Consider the following 23,115-nt stretch of genomic DNA (forward strand, 5'->3'; position numbering starts at 1 on the left):
CCCTTGAGGGTACATGGCAGGAATTTGATGATGATGATGGATCTTATCATTGCTGAGACTTAAACATTCTGGTTAGAGGCACTGCAATTCTCTTGCACATTATTTTAATATATAGATCGACATGCCATATAATCCCATAGCTATATTTGCATTATTCTACGATATCCTAAGCACCTCTGTTTCGTCTCTATTCCATCTCATTTCCATGACATCTGTCACTGCAGTAATTTCATCTTGATGTTGATGTTATACCTTGCAAAGTAATCATTCATTAACTCAACTATTTAATCTTCTTTTGTCACCTCTCTACCATCTGCATTCATTAACTTGTTTTCATAGTCACTTGCCATGTACCAAAAGAACTCTGGGATTTCTTTTGGTGTTAGGTAATTTTCTCTCAATCTGATTTTGCCTTCCTTACCATACTTTTCACTCATGAGGTTGCTGATCATTTTCTCCTTATATGTCTTCCACAACATTTTCTTTTTTGTTTCTGCTTGATGATGTTACTCATCCATCTAACTTCTGACAGATTTATCATCCTAACTCAGAGTACAGTCTGATTCTGCTTCCTTTGACCATTTCCCAAGAATTTCAACTTTCCTTTGCAGATGATTATACCACTACTTCATGTTACATCCTAAGCTTGTAACATGATCATGTGCCTAGTAGGTCAATATATATCCATTCTGAAATGAAAATTCTACATGTTTGGCAATCCTTAGTCAAACCTGCACAACCATGTTTCTCATTTGGAGGCAGCGGCTACTTCATTATGGACATACCCTCTGATGCTAATAACGATGTTTGGGAGTGAAGGATTTACTAACACTAGATCCTGTATTTCAGACCAAGAGTCTCCTCCATTATATGTTTTTTCAAGTAATTATCTCTTGATGTATGTTATAAATTTCATTTTCTTTCCTTCATATGATCTTTCCACCCTCTAATCTATGTGTCCCCATAATAATTGCTCAACCTGCACTCATTCTGCCGATGAATTTCATCCTCATCTTCCCTACTTTCCTTACCCTACAGCAGCAAAAGATATTTTGTTCTGTTGACCTTTTTTTTTACATTTGATAGCTTCAAATGCACTACCTTCCACATCTCTATCATGCTGTTGACCATCTGCTCATTTTGATTGCATTTCATTTGCTATCATCAACAGAATCCTTCCACTCATCCTGTTCTCTCTGTCCTCGAAAATACTATACTCTTCAAATTCTATCTCGTCTACATCATCCTTTTATTAAATCATTTCTACCAGCCAAAACAATAATCTTTCACTTTACCTGTTTGCTTCTTGACAACGTCCCAAAGATCCTTAATCTTCACACTTGGGAAACATAATTTTGTCATGCTCTCATTGAGAATTCCCTCTCTCTCATTTGATGACTCCTCTAGTCATCAAATCACCATACAAAATTTCCTTCTTACTCTCCTCTCTTACTTTGTTATACATTCCTTTCTTTTCCCTCATTCAGCTTACACTTTGTCCTGTGAAAGATTCTTTATGCTGTTTCTCTCAAGATGACCACATTATTCTCCTTAGCTTCCACCACTACTTTCTTTAACAATCTCACTGATATTCATATTTTGACAGCCTTTCATCAGCGTTGTCTGCTTCACTATTATACTTAATAAAAAAAAAAAAACCCAGTAAGCTAGAGGATAAGCACAAATCAAGGCTTGCAGAGTATGTTACAAATATAAATAAACACAAGCATATTATGTGTGTAACGAATATTGTATTCAATTTATTATAATGACTATTATGTTTGAATTAAAGTGTTTTAAATACTGTTATATCTGAATAATATAATCTGCTCTGACTATAGCAAACTAGGTACCACAGGAGTAGCTTGTTATAGTGAATAGTTTGCTTGAATTTTGTTTAGTATATAGCATTATATCCATTGATCATTGGTCGGGGATTATCAGTAGTTTGCTATGGTGCACAAATTTATTATGGTGGTGTTTAGTATAGTAAGAGTCAGCTGTGCTGTAAGAAGATAAGTCCAAGTTAACACCTAAAACAATACATACAGTAATTAGCTAAAGAAGGAGAATAGATAAATCCATGAAGGTGCTTTCTACTTGTTTGTGGAAAGAGCCTCAATAAGGGAAATAACCTGTATACTCTACAAATTATCTAAGGCATTAAAAGGGAGGTCTCCAACTTTACATCACTTGAGTGAAGTTGAGATTACCAATTGCATTTTTGAAGATTAAGGGTTCTTAGCAGGCAGTGAATCATTTTACATTATTCACTGATTTGTTTTGGTGTGCTTGTCATGCATTTTATATGTGAGTAAAGAATTTAATAATTTTTTACTCTTATTGTAAAATTGTTGAAAATTCTTCATAGTAAGATTGATGATTGTGTATAGCTTGACATTTGGTATAAACCCGAATCTTAAGATTAGACTTTAATTTGATAATGCTTTCTTAGATTTCTTAGACATTTTGCAAACATAAAAAAAATTATATTCCTGTATAAAAACACTACTTCTCCTGAAATCATCTACTGGTTTAGGTATGTGAATTATATTTTTGTTATTCTTCCACATGTTGCCGGCAACCTGTTTAAATGTCTGGACTTAATCAGTAGTCAACCTTTCAGAATTTTCAGCTTCCTGTGGAAAAATAAAATAACAAGACAATATGTGCACTTTTGTGTGACCAATACTGGCACTGTCCTGTCACATATCCTTTCCCAATTTCTCTCTGAAATTGGGAAAGGATAATTTTTTTTTTCAGAACCTTGTGCTTTAAAAACAAAAGTATGGCCCTTCTTGTAAATGAGTTTCTATAGTGTAACTTGAACAACTAAGATATCTTGTTTTGAAATAAATGGATTCTGTTTCCATCTAGAATATAAAGGAATATTTATGTTGGCTTACAATGAAATATGTTAGTAGATTTCATACAGCAGTGCTATGGTGTCCCACCGGAAAATTTTAGGTGTTCCTCCTGCAAAACAAACATTTTAAACCAATGGAGAACTTATGCTAGGCTGTTAACAACTAATCTTCCATAATTGTATCATTACAATGCTCTTGTGATGAAAAGACCTGGTTTGAATCTATCCAAAACACAAAGAACCTTTGTCAGATCCTTTCAAGATAAGTTAGCTAGTTTCAGCTCATGAGAGGTGACAGGGTTTGCTTTTTCTTCCATAACACAGATAAACTTGCCAATAAATATATGCAGTTTACAGACATACAGACTTTTCAATTAGGATTAACGGCTCTATCTTCATGGCATTAATCAGGTTTCTACAAAGCCAGGTTACGTACTTATTATATGCCCCATGGGTTGTTTTTTCTAAAAGACATAAGAAGAATATTAGATTACCTAGACACAGCAAAGTCTTTCTGGTCCTGATAGCATCTCTCCTATTGTACTCAAATGTTGTGTTCTAGATCTAACACCTGTCCTCTGTCATCTCTTCAATCTGCTATACTCAGCTGTCACTTAACTCATCACATAGCAAGCATATATCCAACTCATTCCAGAAAATGCAGCTAAAAGCCTACCAACCAACTGCTGATCACCTCAGTCCTCTTCAAAATAATGGAGCAAGATATCAAAAGTCTTTGATATCAACTTCTTCACTACCTAGAAGCTCACCAGGTAATCAGTAACTACCAGTATGGATTCTGCTAATCCACATCCATGACTGATCTCTTAGCCTATGTCATTCACCACTGGACACATGCTATGGAAAGGTTCAGAGAAATGTGTGCTGATTGCCTTTGACATTTCTAGGGCTTCTGATGGTGTTTGCCATTGAGGTCTAATTTACAAACTGCCTTCTTTCACTCTACCTGTCACCCCCTGTAACTGGATAGCCAGTTTTCCCTCTGGTTAATTGCATGTCATGAGGGACATCACCTCTTCAATCTTTGCCACAAATGCAGAGCACCTTAGGGCTCTGTTCTGTCACCTGTCCTCTTTCTCTCCTTGGACTGATATTTACCTCTGCCCTCTTCTAGCAGAAACATATCACATCAAGTTGTTGAAAGTTTTTCCACTTGATTATACTATAAATTAAAGATACCAAAAAATTACATACTTGGTTTAATCCTTTATCCAAGTGTAAGCAATACTTCAGGCACAAACTTTGTTTGCTTACACCTGGATAAAGGATTAAACCAAGTATATAATTTCTTGGTATCTTTAATTTATATCACATCAAGAGCTTCTGCAGCTCTAAAAAACTAGGTATTCTTTTCTGTCCAAGGTAATTCAGTATTAAACATTATATTATCATAAACTCTCAGGTAAATTTTTAAACTTTAAAAGTTTCTATATCTGCCTATAACAAAAATGGATACATGATATTAATGTATAATCTGCTTGATTTTAGTTTGATACTAAAATCAAGTAGATTATACATACCCTATATAAATCCTATATAAATCCCAAATCTGCCCATCCTTAGAATACTGCTCACTCATTTGGGGTAATGTACCTAAAACCTCTCTAAAAATTCTTGTTGATGTCCAGAGGATTGGCTCATAGATGACCTTTCCCGCACAGGTTCACTTCAACTTCTATCTCACAGATGTAGTTTCAGTTCTTTTCTTCTACAGGTACTTCCATTGTCAGTGCTCCAATGAATTGGTAAATATTATTCTTTCACTTACTGTTGGGCCTGTAAACAAGAGCACAGCTGCCCAACATCCATTTTCAGTAGATATTGAACCTGCTTCTCTTCTCTTCTTCCTCATTTATTTCATCTACCTGTGTCTTCTGGAACAGCTTTCCTCATAATGTGTTTCTCAACAACTTCAGCCTCTAGCTCTTTTAGAAAAATGGCAATAGATTTCTTCTTTCTCAATAGATTTCTTCTTTATCCATACAACAGTGTATGGATAAGTGATAAGTGTATGGCACATCAGTGCCATACAAATGGCACTGATGTGCTATAGGTTCTTGTACCTCTCGTGTGTGGGATAAATATTTAAGAAAACAAAAAAAGGTAAGAAAAAAGATAAAGCTCTTGCAAGGCTTTGATATAACCACATTTCATACTACTGATCAGATTAATTGTCTGGATATCTTGGGGGATGTAGAAATGTTGGAAAGGATTCAGAGGGGTGGCAGTTTTGGTCTGTGGAATGCTCCCTATGCAGATGGGTTGAAAGTTGAGTTGATAGAAAAGAGAGAATATAATAGAAGCATAAAAGTTATTAAAGGAATTTTAAAATAGCTGCTGAAATTTTTCAGTATATGATTGAACAGGAGATAACAAGGGGTCATCCCTAGAAGTTGTGTTAGAGGAATGGAAAAACTGTCACCTCGGAGCTCAGCTCACACAGAGATGGCAGTTTTTTCTCTTGGAAACTTGGGTTTTTCATCCTTGGTAAGAGACATATCAGCCAGGTGAACACACATAATTAAAAGATACAATCCACTGGCCTCATAGCCTTAGTTGCTTCTGCCATAGCTTCAAATGGCCCAAATGGTATTTCTGCTCTCTAAACGGGCTGTGTTTCAAATTCCACTATGGCATGGATGGTTTGCAAGCATCATTTGGTAGTAGAAAACATTTGTTTGAGACCCATCTCTACTTATCAGAGATATGAAATTGCTTGGAAAAAAAAACACTATGTTTGATCTGTGGATTAGGATGTTTAGATTATTTAGCCCATAGCCTGTCCCACAGTACTAAGTACACTATAGGATGTACCTTTCATGGGTGGATTGACACAAAAAAAAAATTCATATATACCTCCACATTAGTACAAACATCATGTTGCTTTTTTTTAGTGAGAAGTATAGATACTTTATGCTTCTTAAAAAAATTAAAAAATTAAAACTTCAGCTTCTATTAGAACAATAAGCATCATTTGGATCAGTTTCCAAAATTTCAAGCATTATATCATTTAATTTTTTTCCCCTCCTTATCACAGATTCTGTATGGTATATTTTTAAAATGTAAATTTTTATGATTATTGATAAATTAAATATCTTTTTCCAAGCCATAGCAAGTTTAGTGAGTCTGTTTTTTTCATACAGAAGTTCACTATCAGCAGTACAACAAAAACTGTACATGATTTTTAACTTTCCAAAAATGATGGAAAAATGTTATATAAAAATATATATGACTGACATGGGATGGTTATGGTATTAAAACCAGGATTCTTTGCCTGTTGAGGTTTTGTCCTGGTCTGTGATGAGAATGAAGAGTTCGAAACAACTCGTCATGCCAGTGAAACTTAAAAGCATTAATAAAAGGCAAATATGTGGACTCTGGGGTGGAGTCCATGTCTTTTAAGTAGTGTAAACCAAGGTAATTCAGTATTAAACATTATATTATCATAAACTCTCAAGTAAATTTTTAAACTTTAAAAGTTTCTATATCTGCCTATAACAAGAATGGATACATAATATCCTTCATGATATTAATGTATAATCTACTTGATTTTAGTTTGATGTATAATTGAATTATACATTATACTATTAAGTTTTAGATATAGCTTCTTATATAATATTATTTTCAATAGAATACTGGATAATGTAAAAAGTGGAAAATGTATTTGTGTTCTTCATAAACAAAAATAAAAATTAATATTTTTAAACTAAGCAGAGAAGACAGCTGACATAAGGAAAAGTTGGTCTTGTTGGAAACTTGAACTGCACAAAATAAATAGTAGATAAAGAAATGTTGTTAGAAAATTTGGAGAAAAGAGCAAAGCTAATAATAATAGTAAGTGCCTGCTGGATTTCAGTTCAGGACATGGACAAGTCATTATTAACACCATGTTGCCACATAAATAAGAGTATACAGAGGATTTGAAATCAATGTTAGAGGCTTAATAGAGTAAAACAGCACTGAGAAATGATTAAAAATATTATTTAATTCTTCCAATATTTCATCTCAGTCACTGAGACATTGTTAGGGAGTTATGAGACTTGTAACACACACACAAAACTAAGTAATATACATAGATGAAAGATTAGAGTCTTAACTAGGTGGACACCTCTAAGTGGCCTAGGATGTAATCTTGGATCTTGAAGTCTTGGTGTTTTCCACATTTTGGGAAGTTTAATACAACCAATTTATTCAAATTAGGCTGATTTCTGAGAGTAGTTGTATATTCCAAAAAGTCTTTATCTTCTAAATTTACTTTGTGGAGCATGGTGCTCTTTTTCCAATTGATTCTATGAACCATATCTAAAACATGGTCTGCAAGGCCCAATTGACCATGGTTATGACTGCAGATCTATTTTTTGTGTTCTTCCATGCAGATGTTGGCCGATCTATACCTGTCTGTCCGTGGTAGACCAATTTGCAGAAACAGGGGACTTTATATTCTCCTAACACACACACACACAGGAAGGAAGGAGCTGATCTTTAGTAGAATGTATAAAGATAGCAAGCTTTTGGTGGGGCTTGAAAGCCATACAGAGATTATATTTCTTTAAGATTCTGGCTATTTTTTCTGAAGTGCTTCAGACATAGGGGATGATGATAGCATTACTAAAATCTTTCTGAAGGGAAGGTCAAGGATTGGGGGGAAGAATTTACTTTTAAGATACTGTGGGAACTGTAACCATTAGATAAGAAACTGTGGTATATATGATTAAGTTTTGCTGTAAGGGAGGAGAACTCATTGGAAGAAAGGTTATAGGCTCTATTGATTAGTGTTTTAATGATACCATATTGTTGAGGGGGGTGGGGATGATGGAAAAGTTTGTGAATGTATTTGCAGTTGGGTTTCCTGTATACTAAAAAGGGCAGGTTACCATTGGATAGGCATTTTACAAGGTGTCTAGAAAGGCTAAACTATTATTAGTTTCTTTTTCTATGGTTAACTAGATCTAGGGCAAAGACTATTGAAGTGAGAGAGGAACGAATCTAATGTGTCTGGACCATGAGGTCAAATGGAGAACACATCATCCATATATCTTAACCAGATAGAAGGTTTGAGATGGACTGAGTTAAGAGCTTGTTTTTCAAAATATTCCATAAAAAAAAAAATGGCAGTAGGGAGAACCCATAGAGGTGCTTTCTGTTTGTTTATGAATTGTGTGCTTTCTAGAGAAATATCCAGAAGGGATAGCAAAGGAAAACAGATTAGCGATATCAGAAGGAAACATTTCCTTTATAAGTGATAAGGCATCGTTGAAGGGAATATTAGTGCATAAACTTCTCAGAATATGGGAAAAACTAATATTTCAAGATCCCAGTTTACATTCTAGGCTGCTAACAGGTTCCCAGAGAGGGCATCCCACCTAGTTAGGACTCTAGTCTTTCTCACACGTTTTCACTTAGTTTTGTGTTGCCTATGTGTGTTACAAGTCTTATATTGTACTTGTTGATGATGTCTCATTGACTGAGAAGAAATATTGGAAGAATTAAACATTTTAAATCCTTTCTCAGTGCTGTTTCACTCCTTTAAGCTTCTAACATGAGTTTCTCCCTCTCTCTCTCTCTCTCTCTCTCTATGTTTACTGGGCATCTACAGATGCCGTATGGTCACTCCGATTCTCGGTGATGTGCCACACCAGGCCTCGCCATATATCCCTGTTGTTTGCTTTTCTGGCAGCCTCAACTCTCTGAAGATCAGTCACTCTACACACACACACACCATCCATCCATCTCATTGATGGTCTACCCCTTCCTCTTTTTCCAGGAACTATACCTTCTATTACTGTTCTGAGAAGTCCCCCTTCCATCCTTTCTATGTGTTCAAAATATTTTAACTTTCTTCTGTCAATATCCCTAAGGAGCCTTAAAGTTTACTGATCTTTTCTAACACTCATTCATTTGTATGCCTTTTAGTATATATCCTCAACAGTCTTCTGTAACACCACATCTCAAAAGCAGATATTCGTTTTTTATGACCTCTTTAGGTTCCAAGTCTCACATCCATAAGTTGCTGTTGGAAAAACTACTATATCCAAAATCTTCAACTTTGTTCCCATGGAGATAGATCCATCCTTCCAGATTTTAGACAGGTCTCTGACTGTTGTTTTAGCCATTCCTCACCTTTTTCTGATGTCTTCTGAATAGCAATTCTTCACATTAATAATGGATCCCAGGTACTCAAACTTGCTGACTTCCTCAATTCTTTCTCCATTAAGGTACACTTGTTTCTCAAGAGCTTCTCTGTTTGTATTTCCTTTGAGAACCATAATCTTTATCTTGCTAGGATTGAGAAGTCCTCTGTTATTACTGATCTTGTTAACTTTGTCAAGAATTAGTCCTAGTTCTTCCATGTCATTACAAAGGAGTACTGTATCATCAGCATACAGTACCTCAGATTATTGATCAATCTACCTCCTATCCTAATTCCTGTCCTGTGCTCATCCAATGCTTCATGCATAATGTCCTCCACATATATACTAAACAAGTAAGGAGAAAGTAAACATCCTTGCCTAACTCCTTTTCCAACTTGAAGCCAGTCAGTCAATCCAACACCTGTTCTTACTGTGACTTCTTGCTCCCTATACAAGTTGGCTATCAACCTGTTAGTGTGTTGAGGAAAACCCATTCTTTTCATTACTTCCCACAGTTTCACATGCTCATCACAGTCAAAAATTTTAGAGTAGTCTAAGAAACACATTACCAGAGGGAGTCTGAATTCTTTATGTTTTCTATGATCTGTCTAAGGCAAAGGATCTGATCTCTGGTGCCCTTACCTTTCCTAAAACCTACTTGTTCCTCAGGCATCTCTGCCTCAACTTCGGCCTCAATCCTATTTAGTATGATCTTCAATAAAATGTTGATTGCATGAGATATTAAACTAATAGTTCTATAATTCTTGCATGCTTTCATATCACCTTTCTTATGCAGTGGTATGAAAATCGACTTCTTCCAGTCTCTAGGCCATGATCCTGTCTCCTGTATCCTTGTAATCAATCTATGAAACACTCTTATCCCTCCATCCCATGTGGCCTTAATTAACTCTGCTGGGATTTCATCTGCACCTGGGGCCTTATTGCTGTTGAGCTGCTTAACTGCTCTTTCAACTTCATGCCTACGTGGACGAGGTTCTAAATCAAAATTTTCCTGGTGAGAGGGCTCCACATTTTCTTTATCCACTCTACTGTACAGTTCCTCACAGTATTCTTTCCATCTGATTTTGATTTCCAACTCTTCTGTTAGTAATGCTCCATTCCTGTCTTTGATGCCATTCAATTTAGACTTAAACTTGTGCTTTAAGTCACAAACTAAATAAAACATCCTTTTATAATTGTGCTTCCTCATCTGGAACTCTTATTTCTTCACATTTATTAGTATAGAACTTTTCCTTGTCCTGCTTGATGGCACTTCTCTATGTAATCTCTTGTATTCTTGTCCCTGTGTCTCTTTGTTTTTCCAACTGCCTTCTTTTGATTAGTTCCCATGTTAAATCTGATATCTATGGGTCTCTTGGTCTTCTTTATTGGGCCGAGATACTTCTTCGCTGTACTCTGTATTATCACCTTGACTCCTTCCCAAAGCATTTCTGGTGAGTTCTCCTCATTGGTCTCCAAAAAATCATCCAACCGAGTTGATTTTCTTCTGTGAATCCACTAGGAATTACTCTTAACATCCAATCTAGTGGGATGCACCTGACCTGGAAGTTTTCTTAGTCTTAGTATTACTTTGGCTCTTACTAGCTGATGGTCTGTACCACAATCTGCTTTAGCACAAGTATGCACAACAGAGATACTTGTCTACCACTGCTGGAGAGCAAGGATGTAATCATTCTGGTGCCTTGACCTATCAATGTCAAATCAAGCATGATTTTAGTTTTGAGCAAGATAAAATTGGACATCATATTGAAAGGAAAAAGTGTATAAGAAAGTTTTTAAAAGAATCAAAGTTAAGCAGCTTTCTGAACTTAGGTAAACTGTAAACTCAAATATCATTCAAGAACCCCCCAACTGACAACCTCGGCTGCCACTGTACACCTCACCTGCCCAAACTACACGTTACATAGCTCTTTCTACCACTAGGAACACTTTGCATTTGTGAGAACCGACATGCCATAGACTACAAATTCTCGAATCGCCACTATTTGACCTGCTTTGGCTCAAACTTTTCTTTCAAATCAACCTGCCCTTTTCATTTGCTCCCTCTATCGCTCTCCAAACTCCATCAACCACTCTGACCTCTTCAATTTTCTCTCTAAAGCTCTACTTTCTACAGTCTAAGTACTGTAGTAGTGAGGTCATCCTTCTTGGGGACTTCATGTCCACAACTCATACCGGTTCCTTTTCTCTACTTCACCAATCATGCACGCATGGATGCTTAGGTGTTCGCCATCCGCAGTGACCTATCTCAGATAATCAATCTTCCCACCAGAATACCAGACAACAACCCCTCCAATTTGCCAACACACTTGACCTCTTCCTAACCAGCTCCCCCTTCTAAGTATACTGTGGTTGTCAGTTCTCCTCTTGGAAACCTGGACCACAACCTCATACAAGTCTCTTTTGCTTCAGAACAACCCATACCCACCACTTCACAGTCTTGTGTCCTTTAGCACTACATGAGTGCCAATTGGAAGGACTTCTATTTCTCCTTCCCATGGTCCAACTACTGCTTCAGTTCTTCTGATCCTAACATCTACTCACACCGAATAACAGATCATCCTCACAGGGATGATTTCTGTTATGAAGGCTCTCATCCCCTATTTCAGTTGAAACTCTCAGCCACTGCCCAAGCCTTGGTTCTCAAAAAAGTGTTCCAGTGCTGTAAAAGAAAAAAAACCTCTGCTTACTATAAATGGCTCAAGATCAAAACTCGATCTTTCCTCTCTACCTATACTGCAGCCCACAACAGTTGTAATACAATCATCACTAAGTCAAAGTCAGACTTTGAAAGGGCCAAATGCTGCAAATGTGCCTCCTGCCCAAATAGCAATCACTCCTTCTGGTCCCTTGCAAAGCCATTGGGTGCATCTTCTGCCCACCCAGGTTTCCACCACTCTCACATCCAGATGGTAATGTAGTCACCTCACCAAAAGACAAGACCAACTGAATTGCATCACTCTTCTCTTCCAATTCCTACATTGATAGCCCAGGCAAAGTTCCCTCCACTCCACAAAAAATGGCAATTTTAGTCTTCCATTGTCTTCTGACAAAAAGAAATCCAAAGAATTCTTACAACCTGAACACAAACAGGGCATCTGGTCCTGATGGCATCCCACCTATTGTGTTAAAATATTCTGTCCCAGAACTAACACCTATCCTGTATCGCCTCTTCAGTTTATCCTATTCAACTGGCATCTATCCCACAACATGAAAATAGGTCCACATCCAGCCCATCCCAAAGAAAGGTGACAAAAGTCAACCACCGAACTACTGTTCAGTTGCTCTCACGTCTGTTCTTTCAAAAACTATGCAGAAGGTCATCAACCACCAACTAATGAGTGACCAGCAGTATGGATTCCCACTTGCGATCTACAGCTGATCTTCTTGCTTTCACCACCCCACATATGGACTCAAGCCATGGAGAAATTTGGAAAAACTCACATGGTTGCCCTCGACATCTCAAAGGCATTTGATTGGTAAATTTAGTTTAATCCTTTATCCAAGTGTGAGCAAACAAAGTTTAAGCCTGAAAGTATCTTCAGGACTGAGGTAAGGTAGTACAACACCTTTTGCTCACACTTGGATAAAGAATTAAAATAAATTTATTATAGTCTAACCAAGTGAAAAATAAACTTTCAGCATTTGATTCGGTTTGGCTTGAGGGGCTTACTCACCCAACTGCCATCCTATGGTCTGCCTTTTCCACTCTGCAACTGGATCACCAACTTTCTCACTGATTGCTCAGATTTCCCCATCAATGTAGAGTACTCCGGGGCTCTATTCTTTCACCTACTCTCTTTCTCTTGTACATAAATAACCTGCTCTCACAGACTTTCAATCCTATCTATAGCACTTTGCTGATGACAGTACACTCTAATCCTCCTTTTCATACAATAAACCTGTTAATGTTCAAGTATTAGAATCCTCAAGATTTACTGTGACCAGAGAGCTGAACTCGGAGATCTCTGTGAGCAGAATAACAATGGTAGAAATTTGAATGGAAAAATGTGTGCAGCCTCCTGGATGTACAGTCACATAGGAGCCAGCATAACTCACTACTTGGGTTACACACACACACACACCTCTTTTTATGCAGATCTTTTTTATGTGGTGCACGACCACAGATACGAGACCTTTCGACACTTCTGCACACGTCAACAGAAGGAGAATCCATTCTGATAATAGGGTAATCCAGCATTTCCCAAACTTTTCCTACGACAGAAACACTTCACAAATCCTGAAATTTTCATGGAACACCTTGGTTATTTTGTAATGTATTCATTAATAATTAATTGTTAATTAAGCTGATTTTTATTATTAATTAATAATTGATCATTAATTATTATTTAATTATTATTTAAATTTGGCCCAATGAAGGGAAAAAAACACCAAAGAAAAGCAATTTCTTTGGAAATGAAAATTGCAATTTTAGACCGCTTAGCAAAAGGAGAGGGATCTACGGTGATTGGTAAACATTTTAATTTAGGCAAATCTACTATAAGAGCAATTAAAAAGAATGAAGTCGCAATAAGAAAATATGTCATTTCTGGTACAAAACTAAGTGGCAAATTATCATCGTACTCAAGAGATACTTTATTAGAAAACACGGAACGAGCGCTCGTAATTTGGATCTAAGAATTAACTCAAAGAAGAATTCCTATAAGTGGTTATTTAATTAAAGAAAAAACTCTTCAGTTTTATGAACAGATGAAGCAATTGGAGCCGTCTACTTCCGCTTCCCAGGCTGATAAAGAATTTTCGGCTAGCAAAGGATGGTAAACTGGGTTTTTAAAAAGGAATGCACTTCATAATGTGAAGATTACAGGTGAGGTTGCAGCAACAGATGAAGAAAGCAGCCAAAAATTTTCAAGAGAAGTTAGCCAAAATTATTGAAGATGGTGGATATTGTCCTGATCAAGTGTTTTGTGTAGACGAAACAGGATTGTTTTGAAAGAAAGTGCCTAGTCGAACTTGCATCGCAAAGTCTGAGAAAAAAGCAAGTGGGTTTAAAGCAAGCAAAGATCGAGTAACGTTGTTACTTTGTAGCAATGCATCAGGAGATCGAATGTTGAAACCGCTCCTAGTAAATCGATTTCTAAGACCACACGTGCTCTAAAAGACAGATCTAAAACAGCTGCTGGTACATTGGATGTCTAATACAAAGGCCTGGGTAACAATTGCTGTGTTTACTGAATGGTTCAATAATTGCTTTGTACCAGAAGTGGAAACATACATGAAGCAAAAAGCTCTCGATTTTAAAGTTTTATTAATTGTTGACAATGCACCAAGTCATCCGCATTTAGAACATACAAATGTGCAGGTAGTGTTTTTTTCCACCCAATACAACAAGCATTATTCAGCCATTAGATCAAGTCATAATTGCTACTTTTAAAAAATATTACGTTAAGCACACTTTTCGATTTATATTGGATAAACTAGAAAATGAATCATTAAGAGTAACTGATGTTTGGAAAAAAATTTCTGTTTTGGACTGCTTAAATCATGTTGCATCTGCTATCGCTGACATAAGACCACAAAGTTTAAATGCTTGCTGGAAAGCAGCTTGGCCTGGATGTATTGCAAACAGTGCAACCATCTACATAATCAGCTGAAATCATTACATTGGCACATGAAATTGGTGGAGAAGGTTTTGATACATTTAGCCAGAATGATGTAGACGAATTGCTTGCAGATAATGCCTTAAGTGGTGATGATATTATTGGATATCAATTAACTTTAAATATCATCGAAGATCCAGTAAACAATAGTGAAGCGGAAGAAAAACCTGTCCCCCTCACTGCAAATATAATTCAAGACGGTCTTGAACTGCGCAATAAATTGGAAAATCATTTTCTTGTTAATGACACAAATTCTGAACGAGCCTTTAAATTCCAACGTGAGCTGAAGAACTGTATGTCTGGATATCGCGAGCTGTATTTTTTGTGAAATTAGTGAAATCATCATCATCACAAAGTTTAATCACCGATTACATTGTCAGAAGGAAAAAATCAGCACAGAACGAGGATGAAGCTAATTCTGTTTGTGAAGAACCATTGCCTTTTACCATACAGATCTGATGCGCTGACTATCTCTTCTGGTGAAGAAAGTGATAATAGCAATGATAATTCTGATGACAAATGTTAAAAAAATTTTTTTTTTTACTTTTCAATAAAATTAAATGAATAAAGCTTTAAAACAAACTTAGGCAATCTTATTTTCCTGAATTTTCATAAACTTTTTTTATGCGATTTTAGGTTTATTTTAATTCATTGCTTCGGTTTTATGTGGTTTTAGAAAATTATGGAACGTATCCCTGATTTTTCAACATAAGTTAGGCCTTTTTTGTGCATTTTTTTATAGGCTGTGGAACGTATCTACGCATAAAAAGAGACCCAACTGTGTATATGTGTATATATACACACACACACACACACGAGGGGGGGGGGGGCCTCTGGAAAGTTTTGATAAACACCTACAACAAAAATTATATTAAAGCAACTGATATAATCACAAGAAAGAATGTACAAGTATATAAGAACATAAGTTACTTTCATAACTCTGCTTAGTATGTTCTTTCTTGTGGTTATATCTGTTGCTTTTATATCATTTTTGTTCTAGGTGTTTTTCAGAACTTTCCAGCCACTACCTCTGTATTACCTGAATCCTAAATCAGAAATACATACAAGTAAAGCAATTCAGCTATTTATGCACAATTTTTAAAAATTTTTTTTTTATTAAAGATGTAAAATAAATATGAAAATGAAGAACTAAATAAACAAGGGCATGGATGTTTGTGATTGTCTGTGAAAATACTAGTGGTAGTAGTCGGTGGTAGATGGCGTTGGTATAGATGATGAAGGTAGTTGCGGTTGGTGGAGTGGTGGAGACGGAGAGTTGTGGAGTAGGTGCCCTCCCTCGATGAATCTTTGGACTCCCTGGAGGTGTTATGTAATAATAATAATAAATTTATGTGAAATAAGAGAGAAAGTAGTCAATATACTAAAGTAACTGTTACATGAGAGTGTTCAACATATTCCTAGAATAACATTTAGATAATTTTATTGGGGGGGGGGTAGACTGCAGAAAGAGATTTCATCATTGCTCGCCAATTGCAAAATCTCTTACCATAATGCTTTTTGGTCTCAAAGTAAGCATTACCTATTGTATCTATTTCTGTATTTAATTTCTTATTCCTCATTAAAAATTCTGCCTAAAACTATCAAATACATAACCTATTTTATAGGTTGATCACAGAGAACATAGTTGATTTATTACACATTCCCTCAAATTTTGATGAGTTTCATTTTTTGTTGTTGTTGTGGTTTGAAGTCTTCAAGAACAGAAAAAAATCTGAACTCTATGGTGGACTCGGGGAGCAAGGCAGTCCTGGAAAAGAAGAAAGCATATCAAAAGTTCCTTACAAGTAAGTCAGTGTGTAGCTTGAGAGAATACAAAAAAAAATGTAAGCTAAGCTGTGGGTAAAAATAAATAAGCAAAAGTCATAGAAGACCTTTGGCAAGAATATGGACAAATATCAAAAAGATTACAGTTGTTCTGGAGGCGTTAAAAAGCTTAGAAATGGAGGAAAGAGTACTGTTAAGGAATCAGAGGTGATAAAAGTAAGATGAAGATATTCTAGACATCTGGAAGATTGATAAACAAGAAATAACAGAATCATGGTGGAAAATGTTCAAGAGGAATGCAGTCAGGAGTACATATCAATGCTAGGAGAAAAGCCATCAGAAATCTGAAAAGGTAGCCATACTAGATAACTTTTGACTAGAAATACTGAAATATGGGGATCTAAAAGTTTTACAGTGACAGCACTTCATAATTCAAAAGGCTTGTTCAAAAAAAGGTTGAATACAGATGACTGAAATAGAGCTCTCAAAGAACCAAGTTGTAAAGAGCGATGTAAAACTGAACATGAAAATTACAGAGTGATATAGAGAAATTTGTACAAGCACCTTCAATAAGAAGCTTCATGCCAAATAAATGCTGTTAGGATCAAATTTTAACTTAAAGACCAATAGTTTGAGAAATCATGGGAATATTATAAAGTTATTTAAGTTTTGTGGACCCTGAAAAAAAGGTACATTATGAGGTGTGACTATTAATTAACGAGACTGGTTGCAAAAATGTGGTTTATTATTACAATTGTGCAACTTAATTGTTATCCCCTTCCACATACTCCCCTCTTCTATCTATACACCGTTGCATACGAATTTTCCATTGTTGGAAGCAGTGCTGCAATTCATCAGATGTTATCTGCTTCAGTAGCACTGCCGTTTTCAGCTTTACCTCATCCACTGACTGAAAATGGGTGCCCTTCATTGCAGATTTAAACTTTGGAAAAAGATAAAAGTCACATGAAGCTAAGTCTGGCAAGTAAGGTGGACTCAGGTGAGGAAGAAGAGACTCAGGTCTCTTCTTCCTCACTCGTTCTCTCAGCTTGGCCAGAACTTCAAGGTAATAAAGTCTGACCCTCTGGTACCCATTCAACCATTACATGCCATTGATATTAAAAAAAAAAAAAAAAAAAAAAAAAAAAACACGATCATCTTTACCTTCGTTTTGACTTGCTTTTTTCATTCTCGGTGATGTGGGAGTTTTCCACTGCATCGATTGTCTCTTTGTTTACCTTTTTCCAAAGTTGAAATCTTCATTGAAGGGTACCTATTTTTAGTCAGTGGATGAGGTAAAGGAGAAAATAGCAGCACTATTAAAGTGGATAACACCTGATGACTTGCAGCACTGCTTCCAACAATGGAAAATTCGTATGCAATGGTGTATAGATAGCGGAGAGGAGTATGTTAGGGGATAACAATTAAGTTGTACAATTGTAATAATAAACCACATTTTTGCAACCCAGTCTTTGTTTGTTTCTGGTGATATATCACTTGAAGATGCATCACATTCAGGAAGGCCCTCCCTTATTGATAATGAAGAATTACGTACCACTGTTGAAAATAATTCAAGATTAACGTCAAGAACTTTCACAAATGTTTAACATGAGTCATGAAACAATTTGTTTACCCTTGCATCAACTGGGAAAATCATGGAAGCTAAGCAAATGGGTCCCACATGCATTACCAGATGACAAACTTCAAAGGCTATCAGTTTGTTCTTCACTTCTTTCACATCATTAAAACGAGCTGTTTTTGGATTATTGCCTACTTGTGATGAAAAATGGATCTTGTACTCTAGTAGGAAGCGAACCTATCGTTGGTTGTCACCAAACAATTCAGTACCGCACACCTCAAAGGCATGAATTCATCCCCAGAAGACTATGCTATGTGGACCAAAGCTGGTATTGTCCACTGCAATTTCTTGCTGCAGGCCAAACAATTCTCCCAGGTAAGTTTTGCATTGTCCTGTAAGAATAGAACTGTCTTCCAATTAACTAGTCCTGACTGTTTCTGAAGTAATGCTTGCACATGCTCAGTGTAACTTGAGCATATGCAATGAGAAAATTTAAAAAGAAAAATTTACTACATTGGGAATAAAATAAACATTAGATAATAACTTTTGCATAAAAAGTGTACACATAAAAGAATAAAAAAATTAACCTATAAATCTGTGTGTGTGTGTGTGCGTGCGCGCTAAAAACTATTTGCACAAGAAGTACTTATACATATTAAGAATAATATTAGATTATAAGCAAGAATTTAAAATCACCATTTCCCAGAATTATGAAATTTTTAGACCATCACTGTGGCTTAGATTAGGGTGACATTGCATTCTTTGGAGAGTATCTCAAATTTAAAAGGACTTAAATTTCTGACACTAAAAACTCATTTCCACTGTTTGCACCATAAATATTTTTCTTATTCAGAAGTATTGGAATATTTGAACAAGCATGAATTAATAAAACAAAGGTCAGGTTCGAGTGTTCTTTTTTAGAGCATAGATTCATAATATGGAGAATCAGCAGAGGCAACTCCCTTCCAAGTTTCAAAAGCATAAGGGATGAAATTATCAGCATGATAAAAATGTATTTAATCCTTCATTAACAATGGATAGGGACATGCTTTTATGATTTCAGTGAAACTGATAGGGTTGGAAAAATCTTTTCATGCTTTATTTCTTTTCTCTAGATCCAAATGATGCTGAGTCTGCACCAAGAGCTTCCATAGCTTTTGGATCTTCGAACAAATATAGTCTTCCCCATTCAACACCTCCAGTCAGTCCAACAGAAGATGATCTGTCTTTTGTCTTAGGAACTGTTTCATTTAGCCGAGGTCGCACATACAGTGGAAATGTTGCCCTTGCTTCCAAGTCATCACCCATTAGTACTGCAGATACTTCAGGTCATAGTTCACACCAAGATTTACATAAAGCAAGTGATCCTTGTACTATTCCAAGAAAAAGGTATTTTAAAATTTTAGGTTTAAATAGTTGGGCTATATATTAATTATTATTGTTATTAAACAGTAAGTTATACAACATTGTCTGGTTAACCCAGTATCCAAATACTCCAAATTTTTAAGCATTTATCAGTTGCTTGAAGTTTTGCTTATTATTAAAACAACCAGTTCTGATATAGCATCTAAATGTAATGATCTCTCATTTATTCATCCTTCACATGGTCAAGCTAGTTATTCAGACTTTGAATACATTAGTACATCAAGGTGACTAAACAGCATTACATAATTGTATTGTTGTTGTTATTATTATTATATGGGCACCTCCATGGAGTCTGAAGACTCATCGCAGGAGACCCAATCTATCCACATAGTCTACCATACCTCTGCTTGAGCCTATTAACAGATAAAGCACTCACCACTGACTCTGGCAACCCAGAGTCAGGGTTAGTGCTTTATCTGTTAATGTGAGTTTTTCTCCTCCAAGAAACTTACATTTTTATCCTTTGCAAAAAGGACAGATCTGCCTATGAATACACACCGTTGACAGATATTTGCTTTACAGTCTTACTTTCTTTGACATATTTCTAAGAAATCACATCTGCATCAAAAACATCTGTCTCTGCACTGGTCATCATGGCAATGAATATAGGTACTAATAATAGGTACTGAATCCCAAATTGTCAGCACATCCTCTTTTGTTAAGTATCCTGATAGACACCTAACAGGGTGCACCATGAGAAGGTGATGATTGGACATTAGGTCAGAAGCCCTGGTCGGCTCTCTGCATTCCTTTAATGGCTATGTGGAGGTCTTCTCTCAGTTATACAGCTTCAACCCTTAAGCATCCGATAAAGCCTTACATCAGAAATATATAAAAAAAAGTTCCAACAGATAATTCACCTATTATTAGTCATCATCAAATTCCTGGTGATGCTGGTTAAGGGTCAAAGCTGTATAACTGAGAGAAGACCTTCACATTGTCTTTAAAGGAATCCAGAGAACTGACCAGGCTTCTGACCTAATGTCCAATCATCACCTTCTCATAGTGCACCCTGTTAGTTGTCTACCCAGATACTGAACGAACAAGGATGGGCTGACAATTTGTTCTTTGGCTGACCAAATTGTATTCTTATTGGCTTAAACCAAAATACAGAATGATGGTACAACATGACAAAATTTCATGCCGGCTGAGGTGTCGCCGGTTAAATAAGGCCTCCATTGTTTTCACCAGGGAACCAGGGTGAACAGCGAAAAGTCAGCTACTGGAACAAACCCTAAAACACACCTCAACTCAATATCACCAGAGTTGAGGATCGGTACTATCAACATAAAAAGCATGATTGGCAAAGAAATGGAGCTAGCTGAGGAATTAGATAAGTACCAGATTGATATGAGGGGTGACAGAAACAAAAAAGACAAAAACTAGTCAGATATTTCTGAGCAATAAATATAAAATGTTATATTCAGACAATGAAAATCAAGGAAAAGAAGGAGTAGCCACAGTATTCAACACTAAATATGAGGCTAATCTTCTTGAATGGCAGGCAGTCTCAAGTAGAGTGATATGGGCAAATATGAGAATTGGGAACTGGACAATGTTAATGTCAGCTCTTTGCTTTATGCAGACGATGTTATACTTCTAAATAAATCTGCTATGTCTGCAAGATTCCCTGACTAAATTGAATAACTGTTGTAATAGATATGGTATGAAGGTCAGCAATAAAAAGACAAAGACAATGAAAATAGGCAGAATCATTGAAAATATCAACTGTGTTGTGAATGGAGAACCTGTGGAACAAGTAAAACATTTCAGCTACTTAGGCACGATTTTTACTGAAGATGGTAAATTAAATATGGAAATAGACAACAGAATAAACAAAGCTGGTATGGTAGGAAGTCAACTGAATAAATTCATATGTAATAAGAGAGAAATTAGTCAGAACACTAAATTAGCTGTAATATACAAGACATGTTCAAACCAGTTTTAATTTATGGATCTGAGAGCTGGGTCAGAAGTAAAGCACTTAACCAAAGACTAGGGAATGCAGATATGAGAGTCCTGAGAAAAATTAGAGCTGTGAGCAGATGGCATCAATGGCAATATCATATTAAAAACTAGGATATTAGGAAAAAACTTGACATTGTCAGCATCCAGGAATGCGTTAGCAGAGCTAATCTCAGGTATTATGATCACTTAAACAGAATGGCGAGGAAAGATTAGTAAAACAAGTTTTCTCCGCCAGGTTGGCAGGAAAATGACCCAGAAGAAGACCAAGATATAGATGGATTGATATGGTACAAAGTGCCTTAGATGATAGAAATATAAGATCTGATAATGTTGGAATTTTGACAAGTAAGAGACTGATTTGGAGGAAAATTGTAGATAGGAAGTTAGTAATGATGTAAACTTTTCATGTAGTACTATCATATCCTGTACACTCCTTGAGGGTACATGTCAGGAATTTGATGATGATATACCACCTTAGATTAGCTCTGCTCACACATTCCTGAATGTTAAGAATGTCATGTTCCTTTCTAATATCTTAATTTTTTATATGATTCTGCTGTTGGCACTATCTGTTTAGTCTTCTGATTTTTCTTATTACTCTTATGGTGTTTAGTCTTTGATCAAATGTATTCTGACCAACCCTCAGATTCATAAGTTAAAATTGGCTTGAGTATTATCTTGTATACTACTAGTTAAGTATTTTTTTTTGGCTAATTTCTCCCTTATTACATAAATTTATTCATCTTCCTCCTCAAAATACCAGCTTTACTTATTCTTTTGTCTATTTCCATATTTTATTTGCTATCTTCACTAAAAAAAAAGTGTGCCTAAATAGCTGCAACATTTTACTTGTTCTATATCACTAAAAAACACACGTACTAACCACAGTAATAAGTTTTAATATGTAAATATTTCACCCCGAGTATTTTGGGACATCCTCAGTACAGTAATTCAAACAATACTAGGAATAACATACAGTTAGGGCACATGATTACAATGGAATCTCAATATGCATGCAGTAACGTGTTGTAGAAGTAAATTAAAATATAACTGAATAAAAATAAAAAATATATAAAAATAAAAACATATATAAAGAGACTATTGTACACAATTTTGTATGACAATTTCCCATACTTTAGGGAATAGTAAGAATGTCATTGCGGTTTAAATTTGGTCTGTTTAGTAGGGCTTCAGCACTTTCTTTATGTAAACTTTCATGTTTATGTAAAGATCTATGTAAAAGTTTCGACTTTTCCGAATGGATCCTATGGTTTGGGTTTTCAACTTCGTGTTGAGAGACACCAGATTTCTGCGGTTTGAAAAGACGAATGTGGTCTCGATGTTCCGAGATGCGTTTCTGAACAAATCTACCTGTCTGTCGAAAGTAAGACAAATTGCAGGAGCATGGGATCTCATAAACGGCAGGTAACATCAGAGGTGAGAGTTTGTCCTTAGGAGAAGGTAACAAGTTATAGATCTGGGTTGATGGGCTTGTAAATAGTGGCAAACTTGTATTTCTTCATAATTTTTGAAAGACGTTCAGAGATGCCTTTGATGTAAGGTATGAGAACCCTATGGGCTTCTTCTTGTCTTGGTTGATGTGTGGGAAAGTGACTGATGATTTTTTAAGCCGTTTTAAGATTTTATCCATTTAGTATGGCTGTATTTTTGATTATTTCTAGTTCTTGGTTTAGAGAT

The 23,115-nt window shown here is 36.0% G+C and overlaps 1 protein-coding gene across 1 annotated transcript in view; it reads left to right on the forward strand.

The window, feature by feature from the left end:
- Positions 1-23,115, forward strand: part of Rich (Guanine nucleotide exchange factor subunit Rich) — a 456,640-nt gene that overhangs the window by 335,499 nt on the left and 98,026 nt on the right. Inside the window, exon 27 of the mRNA XM_090404468.1 lies at positions 19,140-19,413. Within this exon, the coding sequence (XP_090260594.1) occupies positions 19,140-19,413 (274 nt within the window). The remainder of the gene's footprint in view (positions 1-19,139; positions 19,414-23,115) is intronic.

The sequence above is a fragment of the Typopeltis vanoorti genome, chromosome 14 (genome assembly GCF_054136105.1).
Source record: "Typopeltis vanoorti isolate ZY-2024b chromosome 14, IOZ_Tvanoo_1.0, whole genome shotgun sequence".
NCBI lineage: Eukaryota > Metazoa > Arthropoda > Arachnida > Uropygi > Thelyphonidae > Typopeltis > Typopeltis vanoorti.